Source organism: Phocoena phocoena, chromosome 3 (assembly GCF_963924675.1).
Source record: "Phocoena phocoena chromosome 3, mPhoPho1.1, whole genome shotgun sequence".
Lineage (NCBI taxonomy): Eukaryota > Metazoa > Chordata > Mammalia > Artiodactyla > Phocoenidae > Phocoena > Phocoena phocoena.
In genome coordinates this window covers 6,194,808-6,210,760 of record NC_089221.1, presented here as the reverse complement: position 1 = coordinate 6,210,760, position 15,953 = coordinate 6,194,808, and the positions used below count along the sequence as shown (strand labels likewise).

Below are 15,953 nucleotides of genomic sequence, written 5' to 3'. Positions count from 1 at the left end.
CTCTCCCTTTCTCTCTCTGTCTGCCTCTCCCTCTTTCTCTTTCCCTCTTCCTCTCTCCCTGCTATGTGAGAGCACAGTGAGAAGGTAGCTATCTGCCAGTCAGGAAGAGAGCCATCACTAGAACCCATTCTGATACCCTCATCTCAGACTGCCAATACCCAGAACTGTGAGAAAATAAATTTCTGTTGTTTAAGCCACCCAGTCTATGCCATTTCGTTACAGCAGCCTGAGCTAATTAATACACCAAGCCATGGCTAGGAATCTTAGGAAAATATTCTATATTATAAATAAAACTCTGTTTAAACTCTTCATCTGTTATTTTCTGCTTTCCCTTCTCATTTTTGGTCAATGTCTTGATCTAGAGTTTGAGGCTTAGGTATGCCATAGAAGGTGAATTTTTAAGAAACTAAAGAAAAGGTTAAAAACTAAATATTTCCAGATTGACCCACAAAGATTACAATTCTTCTTTTCCTAAAAATTATCCAGAATACCAAAGAGCACAGGAAATGCATAGGTAATTTATATTTTTGACAAAATTAGAAGATCAGTAGAAACTCCAGACTCCAAAGTGGGTGTGAGGGCTACTAAATGTAAGCAGGACCCAGAGGTGGGAAACCAAGAAAAGACACTCTAAGAGAACCCCCATAAAGGAGGCTGTAGATTCAGAAAGGAAGCAGAGATGGACCTCAAGGTGAGGGACCTGTAAAAGCCAGGTCCCTGTGCTGCAATTGTAGGAATATTGCGGGGAGCCCTCTTTGATTCAGGATGTTCAGGAGGCTATAGGCTCCAGAAGGAATGGCATCGCTAGGAGTATGGCAGGAAGCAGTCCCACTCTGAGGCAGGAGATTCTGTCAGTTAGCGTTTGTGTGGCTATAAGAACACAATGACTTGAATGCCATTTAATACAGTGATTCACCCCCACAGGTGCTCAGAGAGTTCTAGTGCTAATGATGAGAATGACTGGCAGCAGCAGTAGTAGTATTTAGTTCATGTTAAAAGGGCACTCTGGGGCTTCCCTGGTGGCGCAGTGGTTGAGAGTCCTCCTGCCGATGCAGGGGACGTGGGTTCATGCCCCAGTCCAGGAGGATCCTGCATGCTGTGGAGCGGCTGGGTCCGTGAGCTGTGGCCACTGAGCCTGTGCATCCGGAGCCTGTGCTCTGCAACGGGAGAGGCCACAGCAGTGAGAGGCCCATGTACCGCAAAAAAAAAAAAAAAAAAAAAAAAAAAAACAACAACAAAGGGGCACTCTGAAAAATAGTAGAGTAAATGCAAAGTATTAATAAAACATCAAATAGCAGTAAAGTTGCTGGACTTCAAAAATAAAGAAGTCCATTGGGCAACCAGGTAGAAAGATCAATTTTGTTGTAAGGGAAAAGAGAAATTCAGGCCTGCCTTAGATTCCCAAACAACGACCTTAATAAATTCTAAAAAGTAGAAATAACATAGACAGTTATCTAATCTTAATGCAAAAAAGGCTAAAATTAATAACAAAAACAGCAGAGAAAAATCCACAATCATCAAAACAACAGCAAATGTTTTTCTTGTGTAACAAAAGAAATTCAAACCAAATCAGCAAAATATCTAGAAAATAATGATGATGAGCACATATAAAGCACAGAGCTAAAGCAGGCTCCAGAGGAAAATGTATAGCCTTCAGTATTTACATAAACATGAGAGAAAAAATAAATTGATTAAGCATCTAACACAAGAAGTTCAAAATAAAAACCAAAACAAAACCAAAGAAAATTAATGTAAGGAATTAACAAAGAAAAAATCTGAAATTAAAAAAAACAGAAATTCAATAAAAATAATAAATATATCCAAAACTCATTCCTTGGAGAAATAAAGAAAAATAAATTTAAAAATTTGCTAGATGACTCAGGAGTTAATAGAGAAAGGACAAATCCCAAGAATAAGAAACTAACCAGGGAAAAGTAAACATCAGAACAGAAGTAATTGAAACTATGAAAAGAGATCACTCTACTCTATAAAATATAATTGCAACCTTAGATGAAAGAGACTGTATTTATAAGAGTATATCTTTGAGAAAAACACCCCAGAAAAGAAAGTAAACCTAAACAGAAGAATCTGCACAGAAAAAAAAGGGGATAATCTTTAATCTAAATAAACATTTGAGATGGAAGATGGTCACCCATGAGTGAAGCACTCAGAATCATCCCTGGCCCATGGCCAGTGCGGCCTGTGTTTGCTCTTATTATTGTCAAAACAGATCCAAAACCCCTCATAATTTATTAGTCAAAAGAATCAAGCAGAAAATTAGATAAAAACACAACATGACCTACTGGGCTAATTCCAGATTCAAGAATCATTCAATATTATAAAAGGGAAGAAATCATACAGTCTTGCCCACGGGTAATTTTTTTTAGAAACTCTTTTGATAAAGTTCAAGATCAATCTTTAAAGAAAAGAAAAAGAAAAAAGAAAATGTCTGTAAGTAGGAATACATGGTTACTTCCTTCAAATTATAACATTTATTTAACTTAACCCAAAAGCCAGCATGTTGTTTAAAGGACAAATGTCAACTCTACTAAATAAAAAAACAGACAAGTGTGTCTACTATCACCACATTACTGTCAACCTTTTTCTAGAGGTACTAGGCAAAGCAATTGGAAAGAAAAGGTGGCTATAAAAATCAGAAAGTAAAGATTTACTTGAAAATGATGTGATTATATACCTCAAAATCCTAAAAGGGCCAAATGCAAAATTACTACAAACAATGAGAAAATTTAGAGTGGTTGGAAGAAGCATATTCACTGAAAACCTTTTGAAACCTTTATCTCAACTTTTTCTAAAAAAAGTGACCCCATCACCTATTTTTAAAAATGGGGCAAAAAGCCAATGGCAGATGTTTAGCTCCCCTACCTGTCTGCAACTGTTCCTCAGGAATCCTTGTTGATTGCCTTATGGATGAGAGTTTTGTTTAAGCAAGAGTGGAATTCCCATATGTTTCCTCACTCTAAATCCTTCTAGTTTTGCTTTATTTTCCTATGTGTTACCATAAATATCTTCCAAGGACGTATCTTCATATGTTGCACACCATAGAGCTTAGTAATATCTGAGTAGTCAAGTGAAGGGGAGCCCCATGGACTCTCTGGTCTTGGAGAATATATGGAGGGTCTGTAGCAAGCCATGAAGGAGAGGAGTGGAACTGCTGTCCATCTGTGGAGGTTGGTATCGGGAGCGGGTTGAATACAAGCCCCCAAGTTATGTCCACTAGGAACCTCAGAATACTACCTTATTTTTGGCATAAGGGTCTTTACAGACATAATTAAATTAAGGATGTTGCTTTGAGATCATCAGAGTGGGCCCTAAAGACAATGGCCAGTGTCTCTATAAGAATGGGACAAGATGCACAGACACGAAGAGAAGGCCACATAAAGATGGAGGAAAAGACGGGAGTTTCGAAGCCCCAAAAGCCAAGGTACACCGAGGATTTCTGGCAACCACCAGAAGCTAGGAAAGAGGTATGAAAACCTTCTCACTCAGAGCCTCCAGGGGACCCAACTCTACCACAGCTTGGTTTTGATTTTTGTGAAATGATAAACTCCAGAATTTAGCAATTGCTGTTGTTTAAAGCACCCAAGTTTGTGGTAATTTTTTCAGCAGCATTAGGAAACCAATACAGTATCTCAGCTGAGGGGGTGGAAGGAGTGATGCAAAGAGATGGAGCTGTATACATGCAGGTGTCCAGGACCACAAAGCTGAGATGCAGGATGGTCTGATCCAATGTATCACAGTACCATTGGCTGGTCCAAATGAGCAATCCCCAAGGTTGGCTGGGGAACAGGAGTGGGCTTCTCCAGGGAAGAAATACTCCAGGGAAAGAGCTCAAGATGTCCAACTGGCAAGTGATCCTATAAGCACCTTCTTCTCACTCCTGACAAGGGTTGAGCCATCTCTTGGGTCTCCAAAAGCTGGTGTCTTACTAACCTACAGAAGCACAGGTCCCCAGGTATTAGCTGAACTTCCAAACTTCACTCATCAGTGTAGTGTGGGCTTCTAGCATCTCACCAGGATGAATCTCACTGCCTTGAGTCTGCAGAGGACATTCCACAGAATGGTCAACCAGTCCAGACCTGGGCTCTGAGGGTCTTACGTATGTATGATGCAACTTTTGCCCTACTCAGTTCCATAGGTCATTTGGACTTTGATTATTAACATATATCCTCAAAGCATTTTCATGTTCCATTTATCTCAGCTTCTATAAAAGTCATTTAGACTATATTACCGCTGCTGCTGCTGTCTACTGTTTACTGAGGACTGAGGACGAGGCCAGCCTAACAACAGGTTCTTCCTATACACCAGGTCATCTAATCAGCACCAAGGCCAGCAACGTTCTAGGGAGGTTGGTGTTACTGCTGCCATTCTAGAGATGAGAAAACTGAGTAAACTAAAGACTTAGGCCAAGTTTATGCGATGCTGCAGTTTGGTTTTCCAGGAAGCACATATGAAACAGAGCTGGGTGTTTAGTAGGGAGCGCCCTTCGGATCAATGCCCAAGCAGAGGGAAGGACTCAGGACTTGGCAGAGGGAGAAGTTGGGCTGGGATGCAGGCCTGAACTTCAGACAGACTCACCGAAGCTGTGGCGCTGAACTGCCCAATCAGAATCGTCTTGCATTGGGCCCCCCACCTCGATCAGTCATGGATGTGGCCCGCCCTTGGAAAGTCATGACCTTGGGCTGGCAGCTCTGTGCAGCTGAGGCAGCCTGGAAGGGACTAAGGATGGAAAGCCAGCTGTTACCAACACCCCGAAGAGCTGGACAATCAGTCTTTCTTTGAGGGGGCTCCGGGTGGTCCACCTTCATGTCCACGACGTACAGCTATAAAGTGGGAGAAACTGAATCCAAGCCCAGATTCCATCTGAGACCAAAGTGCTTGCTGTGTCCACCATCTCATACTCTCTGACATGCCATTCATGAGCTGCTGAGAAGGACAGCAAAAGTGATGAACCCAGAGTCCGGCCGGCAGGAACTCACATCTCCCGGGGAAAGCAAATTTGATGTACATCATTCTCAAAGAGGGCACGCTGTGATTATTGCTGCAAAAATGGATAGAAAGTACGTCTCCTCCCTTAGCCTGTCCAGGTCATTGCATTCCACAAACATAATGAGGATGTTGTAGTTCTATCACTATGCAGTTATTGTTATCAACACTTGATGTTTACTAACTGATGCATTAACTGTGCACCTGGCCCAGTTAAGCCCTTTTCATTTATCATCTCATCTAATCATCTCTGCTGTCCTAGGAAGAAGGCATTATTATTATTATTTCCACTTTACAGGTAACTAGGAGCATCCCCAGCCCTGTCTGTCCTTAGAATGTCTCCCAGTGACTATCTGTACATCCTCTCTCCATTGCACCAATGGAGTTTCATTGGGTTTCTCTCTACTCTTTAAAGAGATACCTTAGGACCAGAGCAAAGTTCTCGCTAAAGTCAAGCTGCAGATATATTACTCTCTCAGATTCACACAACTTAGCAGATTCATCGTTTGACCTGCAAGTACCTAGGAGTCTGTCTTGTGTGACTCCCCATAGGGGTTGCTGACTTTCTCACTGTCCACTAAGGGTTTTAAAAAGAATCATTACTAGCACAACATTGTAAAGCAATTACACTCCAATGAAGATGTTAAAAAAATAATAAAGTGGTCTGTTTGCTTCAAATAATAATTAAAAAATAAAAAGCATCATTGATGGTTTAATAAATGACTAGAAATCGGTATGTTTCACAAACTATTCTCAAAAATAAACATTTGGAATGGACAGAGCCTCAGATCTTTGTATATACTGTAACAAAAATGCATGGATTGGTGAAAGTACTAGGAAAACCACCTGTCAAGATGTCAGCCAGTGGAACATGCCATTCAGCTGACGTTTAATCAATCTGTAATATAAGTTATCTGACATGAATCCATTGCTTTGAATGAACAGAAAGTACAGAATTCAGATGACAGGTTCAAGAAGAGGATAGAGACAGCTGTTGGGGGATCGATGGCATTTTTCACTTTTAGAGAAATCCTTTTTCATGCTCCTTTGATCAAATCCCCAAGACAAAACTCATAGTCTGAAAGGGCTTCCCTTTACCTCTGTTCCTTCTATCTCCTCCCCAAAACAGGTTCACAAATGTTGGAAAATAAACTTAGGTCTCATTCCATCATTAGAGTCAAATAGTTAACTACCAACGTGAAGCTTCTCTGTCTCAGACACTTTTTTTTTTTATTGAAGTATAGTTGATTTACAATGTTGGGTTAGTTTCAGGTATACAGCAAAGTGATTCAGTTTTATGTATATGAATATACATATATCTATTCTTTTTCAGATTATTTTTCATTATAGGGTTATTGCAAGTATTGAATATAGTTCCCTATGCTATACAGTAGTTATATTATCAGTTATCAGTTATCTATTTTACATATAGGAGTGTGTTTCTGTTAATCCCAAACTCTTAATTTATCCCTCCCTCTCCTCCTTTCCCCTTTGGTAACCATAAGTTTATTTTCTATGTCTGTGGGTCTATTTCTGTTTTGTAAATAAGTTCACTTGTATTATTTTTTCAGATTCCACATATACGGAGACATCATATGATATTTGTCTTTCTCTGACTTACTTCATTCAGTATGATAATCTCTGGGTCCTTCCATGTTGCTGCAAATGGTATTATTTCATTCTTTTTTATGGCTGAGTAATATGTCATTATATGTACACAACATCTGCTTTACCCATTCATCTGTCGATGGACATTTAGGTTGCTTCCGTGTCCTGGCTATTGTAAGTAGTGCTGCTATGAACATTGGGGTGCATGTATCTTTTTGAGTTATAGTTTTCTCTGGATATATGCCCAGGAGTGGGACTGCAGGATCATATGGTAGTTCTATTTTTAGTTTTTTAAGGAACCTCCATACTGTTCTCCATAGTGACTGCACCAATTTACATTCCCACTAAGAGTGTAGGAGGGTTCCCTCAAACATTCTTAAAATTGCCAGGGCATTTTTAAATGATTTGGCATCCTGCAGGGAAGTGCTAATTTTCGTTTTGTTGTTCACTTGCCCTACCAAACTCTCTCTGATGCGGTGATGGTGCGAAGTTCCTGTCATTTAGAGGAGAATGAGGTTTATCTGTCCAGCTGGGGGAAGGGTAAGGAAGGCAAAAGGAGAACAGAACTGTGAAGTGCATTTCAATTTGCTTCAGGACACAGTCACATTAGGTACTTTCCTGTTTTTAACGTCTTCTCTATGCTTACCCCACTCCTTCCAAATTATAATATCTTTAGAACAGATAAATGATACCTTGTTCAAATAGGATAGAGATCATAATCAATAACTGGATGCTACACAGAATGAAGAGTGATACAGTCTCTTTTCCCCTCTTTGGAAAATATTAATATCCTGAGCTTCTCTAAAGACAAAACCGCAAGAACAGAGATCCAAATTCCTAACAATTTGTCTCTTCCACAGCCAGAAACTGGGCAGCTGGTAACGTGCTGTTTCTCCTTTGAGCTTCTCAGATTAGATCCTAAATGCAATTTAATTCCAGACTCCAATATACAGTTCCTGAATTATACTGAAAAAGAATCAGTTATGTAACAAATCTGCGTTACTACGATTGCACACTTGCCATAGATGACAGGCTATATTTTCTATTTTAGGTCCAAATGAAAATTTTTCAAATTGTATCACAACTTAAATATATTAAAGTACCCACTGCATAAAGGAATCCTATAAAATTTCTCTGAAATATGAGTAATCCTGTTAGAAAATCAATATGCACTGCTTGGCTTATCTTCTTTAATAAATATGGATTCTCATATAACCTGCTTGTGAAAGAAATCTATATTCAAATTCCTCCCTCTCTTACGGGAAAATAAAACATACAGAAAATGAAAATTCAGACCATGCTAAGAATACCAAGGAGATAAATACATTAAAAAATTAAGTAAATTTCAAATACAAAATTCAATTGTAATATGTGAATAGGAATATTTGGAAATTCCTTGAGGATGGTTCAGTACCCTGCTGACAGTGTACCTGACCTACAGAAGTTTAACAAATGAAGAACAGACAAGGTACATATTTAAAATGGAGTGCTGCAGGATGGACTGGGCTCCTGACTGATAGACCAGCTGCCCCAGTCTGGGAGGCAAGGCACCTACCCATATCCCTAACCTTGTCTAATGGCTGCATAGCTGCCACCCTTCCTCCCAGGGCCCAAGCAGGAGGCAGGCACCATGGCATGAGGTGGGAAGTTTCATCATGCTTTCCTAGCTTCAGTCTCCCTCTGCCGTGATATAATCATAGGCAAAAAAGACTCCTTGCTGCTTTTGTGGAACTTTCCGTCAAACGCATGCTATCCTACTGATACAGGCAAAATTCTTATTTTCTTGTTAACCATAAATTGTTAAAGGCTTTGGTACCTCTGCTAAATTCATGATAGGCAAACAAAGTATCCTTCTTACATAGACAGTACAAAACTGCTTTTAAGTTTCCTAACATCAAAATAATTTATTCCCTTGGTTATTAAGGATTCCAGATCCCCTTAATAATCTCAGATTCCAGAAAAGCTTTTCTTTGAAATCCAGTTAGGAAACAAAGACAGAAAAGAGTTAGAAGAAAAGGTGCCAAGACCAGTACAGTACAAAGGGAATCACACAAAGTAACTGACAAGAATCTCTTCCTCTTCTACAAATAAAGTCCGTTCAAAATGTGTTTGCTGTCTTCCTCTTCCGGGCCCATCCTCTACCCCTTCTCTTCTTGTCCTTTTCCTTCCCTCCTGAGTAACTGAGTGCCCAGCCCTCAGGTGAGGCAGAGAAGAGAAGCGTCTGCACCAACACAGGACGGGGGAAGCGAAACTCACCCAAGATGACAAAGCTGGGCTGGGTGTGTGGAGTTGCTACACTGGGCAAAGTCAAGTGCAGAACCTGGGCTGGGGGAGGGGACACCCTCACATGGACTGGGTGTCAGAGCCCCAGCTGGGGTGGGGGGACACCCTCTCGTGGACTGGGTGTCAGAGCCCCAGCTGCCGGAGGGGACACCCTCTCGTGGACTGGGTGTCAGAGCCCCAGCTGGGGGAGGGGACACCCTCTCGTGGACTGGGTGTCAGAGTCCCAGCTGGGGTGGGGGACACCCTCTCGTGGACTGGGTTTCAGAGCTCCAGCTGGGGGAACGGGACATGGGGGTGGGGGAAGGAAGCTGTCTCAAGTGAGAGGGCAGGGGGAGGGGCTGACAGTTGCAACAGGAGACTGGTTACATGCAGGGTTTCATCAAATAAATAAATATATTTAGGATCATGAGAGCTAAATATTTTTCACTGTTGGTCAAGGGAGCCACAATGGAAAGAGAGAAAACTGGCATAAAACTTATGCTGGAATGGAAATTCAAATATCAGTGTGAAGTCATGCTGTTTAAGATGTAGGCAGATATAAAAATAAATGGAGATGTAACGCACTTGGAGTACTGACACCCCAATGGCAACAGAAAGGCCTAAAGCCCAGATCTTGCCACTAAATGTCATTCTTCACCAAAAAGAACTAGGGCTCCTTGGAGGGATGGCTGATTTTAGGGTTAGGTCAGGGAGGGCACAAGAGGAACCCAAAATAGCTTGTGCCAGAAATTGAGGAAATGCTCAAAGAATCACAGGGACAAGTCAAAGGTACAGCTTGGAGAGGCACCTGCTGGACAAATCTGAGACCATATGGGCATCAAAATAAACAGTGACAGCAGTGGTTTATAATCTACTGAACATCAGACTACGTAGATACAAACAAGCAAATAAATATATTAAAAGTTTGATGAGAAACAGAATATTTGCATAGTTTCAAAGCACCTCTCCACAAAATGTGTACTAATGACAAAGAGGAAAAGAGTAATTTCAAAGTGGAAAAGGCTGGTGGACAGCACCCTGATAGTAATGACCACTGACAATAATGGGACAAAGTAGACGTACACGCCCCTGATAGAACGTGATGAGGACTCACCATCCCTTCTGAGATTCCTGCCAAAATGCATAACTTTAATCTATTCATGAGGAAACACTGGACCCCCCACGTTAAAGGACATCTTAGAAAATAACTGGCTGCAACCTTCAAAAGCGTTAATAAAAGCCAAAGAAAGACTAAGGAACTGTTCCATCCAGAAGGAGACCAAAGAGACTTAAGAACAAAGTGCAATGCATGGGCTCTTGTTCTGTAAAGGACATTACTGGGAAAGCTGGAGGAACCAGAACGTCAGGAATTAAACAATGCACATTTCCAGTTTTGATAGCTGCATTTTGGTTATGTAGGAGCATGGTATTGTAGGAAGGCCACACCAAAGCAGCTGGAGGCAACGGAGCAACACATCTGGGGGCAACCTATGCTTGAAAGGCTTAGGAGAAAAAATTATCCATACTGGATTTGCAATGTACTGGTAGGTCTATAAATGTATTAGGAATTATACTTTGTGTTTAAATGTGTTAGGAGACATGATCCACAATTTTCAGGTATTAAATAAATTTCCTCAAGTAGATGATAGGTCATAGCCTGAGAATGAATTCTCATTCCTGAAATCACTGTGAAATTACTTCTGAAGTGATGGAAACCTGACCTTATATTCTTCTGTTCCTTTCAACATTATTCTTATGGAAAAAAGAATGTTTATTCTTTTGCTATTCTAGAATTATCCTATCATTATCCTATCTCTGCCTGTCCACTGATAAGAAGTATTTTTCTTTGTTGGTTTTGGAAATTGAGTAAATAAAAATTTAAGATTACATTCTTTCCACTTTTTTTTTTTAACCAATGCAAGAAAATAACAGTGCTAAAAAACAAACAAACAACAAAAAAAAAAACCCTCAGTATAGTACTTGATATCTAAAATATGCCCGGTTCTTTGTAAATCACTTCTTTTTTTCCTTTTTTTTTTTTTAACCCCATTTGATCTTCACAGGCAGGTATCATAATCCTCATTTCCCAGATGTTTTTTCTATTCATCTGCACCAGCAGACACTTTCTTTATTCATGAAGGGGCAGAAAAAATAAGTACAAAATGTTCAAGGTATGTGTTCCACGGTAACCCACGACCAGCAAGATGCCATGAGCAGTGAAATATGTATGAGTGCCCTGTTGCCTGTGTGATCAGGACTTTCCTGTAGTGATTTCTATAGTGTAAACTGGCAGAGCAAATTATTATTGTTACATAATATTCTTACATAAATTATTATGTCCTCATTCCTATGAAAAACACACCCATCACCCTGACCTGAATGTGACTACCTAAGGTTGAGCTTAATGGCCCTACTACAGGGAGGGTGGAAGAATGGAATTTATGGGAGAAAGGAGAAATGTCCCATGAATATCCTCATGGGAGGCTGTGAAATGTAGGAAAAGCAAGTAAAAGCTGGGGCAGAACTCGTGTGAAAAGGAACACTTCTTCCACCTCATCCCGGGCACAGCTGGATTGTTTCATCTTTTAATAAAACACCCACCTTCTCTCTTTCATTTGATTAGTTACTGACCAGCCACCGTGTGTGTCTCCGGCGATGCAGGTTACTGATGTGACTACTCTGCTCTGTCACAGGAAAGACATAGTTCCTTCCACTTCCTGGAGGGGATGCTTCTTAGTAACATCCAAACAAGTCAATGGGAAACGGGCACCACTGTGCCAGATGAGGAGCTTTACCCTCACTCAGTGCCCACAGAGGACATTTCACAAGTGCTCAGGCTATGCTTAATGAATGTTTGTTATGAGCGCTCAGAGACGAGTATTGAGGAAAGGGGTCCCTAGAACGCTTTCCAACTAAGAGCAATTACTACAGACCCAAGGGTAAACCTCCATTTCCATCTCAAGTTTCCAAGTAAAACATTCCTTCAAGTGAAGGACAAACTGGTTTCTGAGACCCTCAGGGCTCAAGCGACTCACGTCTAAAATCCCCTTTTCAATGACAGTGGTGTTCATAACTACTCCTCTCAGCCCCGCTGCATTCTGTACACTGGCTGCATTTGTTACATTTGATTCCAACCCAGCAAATTAAAGCACACTTTTTACAGGTAAAAAAGAGACTGTTAAGAATAAGTGCAAACCACTGCCCCTCATGTCTACAGATGTACGTAACAGGAAATTAAATGGCTTTTTAAATGCTTTTAACTAATTAAATAGGAAGGCTTTGCTGGAATGCCACTTAGCAGTAAAGCTAAATTTGCTGTTGAAGCATTTTAAAGAACTATTTTTTATGTCCTTGGACTTGCCAGAGGATTAAGAAATAGAGAGCTCTTCTGTCCTCTGTAAAGATGGGGTTTTGGAAATCTCTCAGAGAGAGATGGGGGAGAATTATGAATTTAATTATATACGTTGTTTCACTCTAACTCTTAAAACTAAGAGTACTAAATTACAATGTATAATAATAGCTTTTAACCATCAATCAGCAAAATGGAACTGCCATTTCCAATTTTCACTGTTGCTAATTGCTAAGTCACTGCTGATTCCACTGCAGAGAGGGGGGAGTGGCTGGCTACCCATTAGCGACACTCAGGGTCAACATCAGAGAGCAGACCTGGAGCACCTGCCAGGTACCAGCCAACAGTCACACCTTGAACAGGTGTGGTCACCCTGCAGAGGTGGAGGTGCACCTACCTGCCAGACCAGATGCTCCTTGGCCCCCGGCATTGCAGACAGGCAGATGCTCAGCACGACGGTGTGGGAAGAGGAGGTAAGGACACTGGCGATGATGGCATCTCGCATGTTGAAGGGCAGCATGGTGTACACCACGAAGATGATGAAGAGGAAGAATGACACCTACAGGTGGGGAGGAAGGACAGTGAGAGTCACAGAGAATGCCTGTTCCCAAACGCTCCCCTTCTCCTTCCCATTAAAGGCTGCACAGATCCCCAGGAACCACAGCCATTCAAGAAATAATATTACGACAAAAAGAGGGCATGTTCAAACAAATCCACTGCGTTACAAAAAAGGACTAACTATTGTGATGGAGGGGAAAAAAGGTTCTTTTTCAAAATTTTGGTATCCAAACCATTGCAGACATTAGGTGAATCTGAGCACTTCATGGGTATGGTTGCAAAGCTGGTCCTAAACTCTCAGAGTTTTATATCTGTGCTTTAGAATGCACATCTGGATTCTTTAAGTTTTCTGTCAAACTGTTTCGGGAAACTCAGGGAGAATGGATGGCTGCCACCTGCGGGGAGTTGGTAGAAGCAGATGCCAAGAGGAGGGGCATGGAATTAACAAAATAAAGCAGCTTAGAGATGATTCCCCTGTAGTGAAAACAGTTTGACAGTTTCCCAAAGGTTAAACATACAATTACCATGTGATCCTAAATATATACCCTAGAGAACTGAAAACAAGTACTCAAACAAATACATGTACACACATGTTCATGACAGCACTATTCACAATATTAAAAAGGTGGAAACAACGCAAATGTCCATCCATGGATGAATGGATAAACTGCATGTGGTCCATCCATACAATGGAATACTATTCAGCCCTGAAAAGGAAGGGAATACTGATCCAGGCTACCATGTGGGTGAACCTCAAAAACATTATGCTAAGTGAACACAGCTAGGGCAAAAGACCCCATATTGTATGATCCCATTGATATGAAATATCCAGAATAAGTAAATTTACGGAGACAGAAAGCAGATTGGTGTTTTTTAGGGGCTGGGGCAAGGAGGAATGTGAAGTAACTGTTCAATAGGGAATGAGTTTCCTTTGGGGTGATGAGAATGTTCCAGAACTAGATAAAGCTGGATATGGCACACACTGTGAATATACTAAAACCCACTGAATTCTTCCCTCTAAAGTGGCTAATCTATGTTATGTGAATGTCACCTCAATAAAAAAAATCCATTTGAAACAGCTTAGAGAAAAGTTCGGAATGGAAAAGAAAATGGTTTAGTAGGTAATAAAACAGGCCATTGTCATTATAAAAGAAGCAGAACATCAAAAGGGATAAAAAGGTGATAAATCAAATGGAAAAAAGACCAGGCCAAGGTCAGAAAAATAGGGAACGTGGGGATTTGGTAGCTTCATTCACCACACAGCTCTTCACTCAAAAAATAAGTGAGGCTAAGGAAAGAGCTTGCCCCACTTTTACAGGGTGACCCGAGTTACTTTAAGGAATCCTAAAGCCTGGAATAGCAGGAAGGACACAAGAGACGGCACCAGCTGTTCTGCTCGTGTCCGGGTGTAAATTCACGGGAAGGATGCAGGCAAAAGGCTCTGCTCTGGATTTAAAGAGAGGGGAGCTTGGGTGGACGCCAGGCTCATTTCCCCTCCTGCATAGTCAGGAATCTGTACCGCATATTACCATCAAAAAGTAACGGTGCAGATTCTCTTAAGCAGGTTGTCTCAGCCTCAGCACTATTGACCTCTGAGGCTGGAAAATTCTTTGTGATGGATGCTTTCTGTGCATTGCAGGATGGGTGGCAGCATCCCTGGCCTCCACCCACTGGATGCCAACAGCATCCCCCCTTCAAAGCTGTGACAATTGAAAATGTCTCCAGCCATTGTCAAATGTCTTCCAGGGAGTAATACCACCTCTGGTGGAGAACCATTAAGCTATAGGAAAGTCTCTTTTAAGAATGAGAAAAACAATTGTTATGTAGCCACAGCTCACTGAGAAAATTAAATTTACTTTGGAATCCCTAATATCCAGCAAATTTACAGGAAGCACTTTCAATTAAGGCATTATTATTGCTACATGTAGAATTTATGCCAAACCCTTATATCCTGCAAAGGCATTAAACGAATATTTTCAGGTATCAGAATTGACAATCAATTACAAAAGAAAACCTCTTTGCCAACTACATGTTTTTCTTCTAATGCAAAATCCTTTAGTATTTCTTTGAAATTAACAAAACTTTTGGACAGCTTTAAAACGCTAACACGATTTCAATTAATACACGCTCTGCAAACATTCTAAGCTTTGAAATGGAAGCACGTGGAAAGCTTATCTGCAGTAACCAAATGGAGAATAGAGGTGGCAGGTTTTCTGAATACGGTGGCTCCTGTTACTCACTTTTGGATGACAAAAGGAAATTGTTAAAGGTCAGTTAAGCAAGTAATATTCAATCAAGTTTTGGATTTTAGTGGCAGCATCCCAGGAGCAACATTTCGGGAGCTCAGCGAGTGGCGCCTGGGCTGCATTCGGCAGGCTGGATGGAAAGAGTGTCTAGTGCAGTTTCAAGGCCCAGGGGGGGATAGTCTGCACTTTTTATTACTCCCAGAGGGCTCTATTTTTTTTAGCCTGCTTTCCAAAGCAACTTCAAATAGGGCCATATGTAAAACCAAAATGGATTTGCCATATCTAAAAGAACGTGTGAGTAAAAAGGTCCAAAACATTAAACTGATACCAAGCTCATACAAACCAAGCTCATACAAACACACACACATGCACACACCTGGGAGGTTTAATTGATGGCTTAAAGAGGATGCTTTTATATGCATTACTCTGCAATGTGCTTTTATCACTGAACTATATGTACACCACAGCCATCTTTCCAAGTCTATAGATGTGAAGGTATTATTTACTTTTTACCAGCTGCAAAATATCCCATAGAAATGGATGCACCACATGACTCCAGAATTTCCTCACTGACGATCACTGTGGCATGAGAGGAAGCCCTTATCCAACTGATACAGCAATACTCTCACTGATCTCCTTTTCTCCAGCAGTCTCCTTTCTTTAATCCAGCCAACATACGACTGCTGGATTTCTGATCTTAAGTGCAAAGATCTAGTTAGTTTTTCCTTAGATGAATACTTTCTCTGGCTTACCCCTGTGCTCTGAACACTTTTCTCCAAGGCTTCTTGTGATCACAGAGTAAAGCAGAAACCACATGGCCTGGAGGTCCAGACTGTCCCCAAACTGACCTTTCCATCGTCACCCCCACTCTGCTCTGGAAGCAGCTTGTCTTCCAGCCAACCCTGGTCATCCCCATGTGGTAGGCA

At 41.1% G+C, this 15,953-nt stretch overlaps 1 protein-coding gene across 2 annotated transcripts in view; it reads right to left on the bottom strand.

Annotated features, from left to right (window-relative positions):
* The window catches only part of ADCY2 (adenylate cyclase 2), a 449,171-nt gene that overhangs the window by 320,210 nt on the left and 113,008 nt on the right, over window positions 1-15,953 (bottom strand). For both annotated transcript variants that reach the window (XM_065875257.1, XM_065875258.1), the window contains exon 3: window positions 12,621-12,782. In XM_065875257.1, coding sequence (XP_065731329.1) covers window positions 12,621-12,782 — 162 coding nt within the window. The remainder of the gene's footprint in view (window positions 1-12,620; window positions 12,783-15,953) is intronic.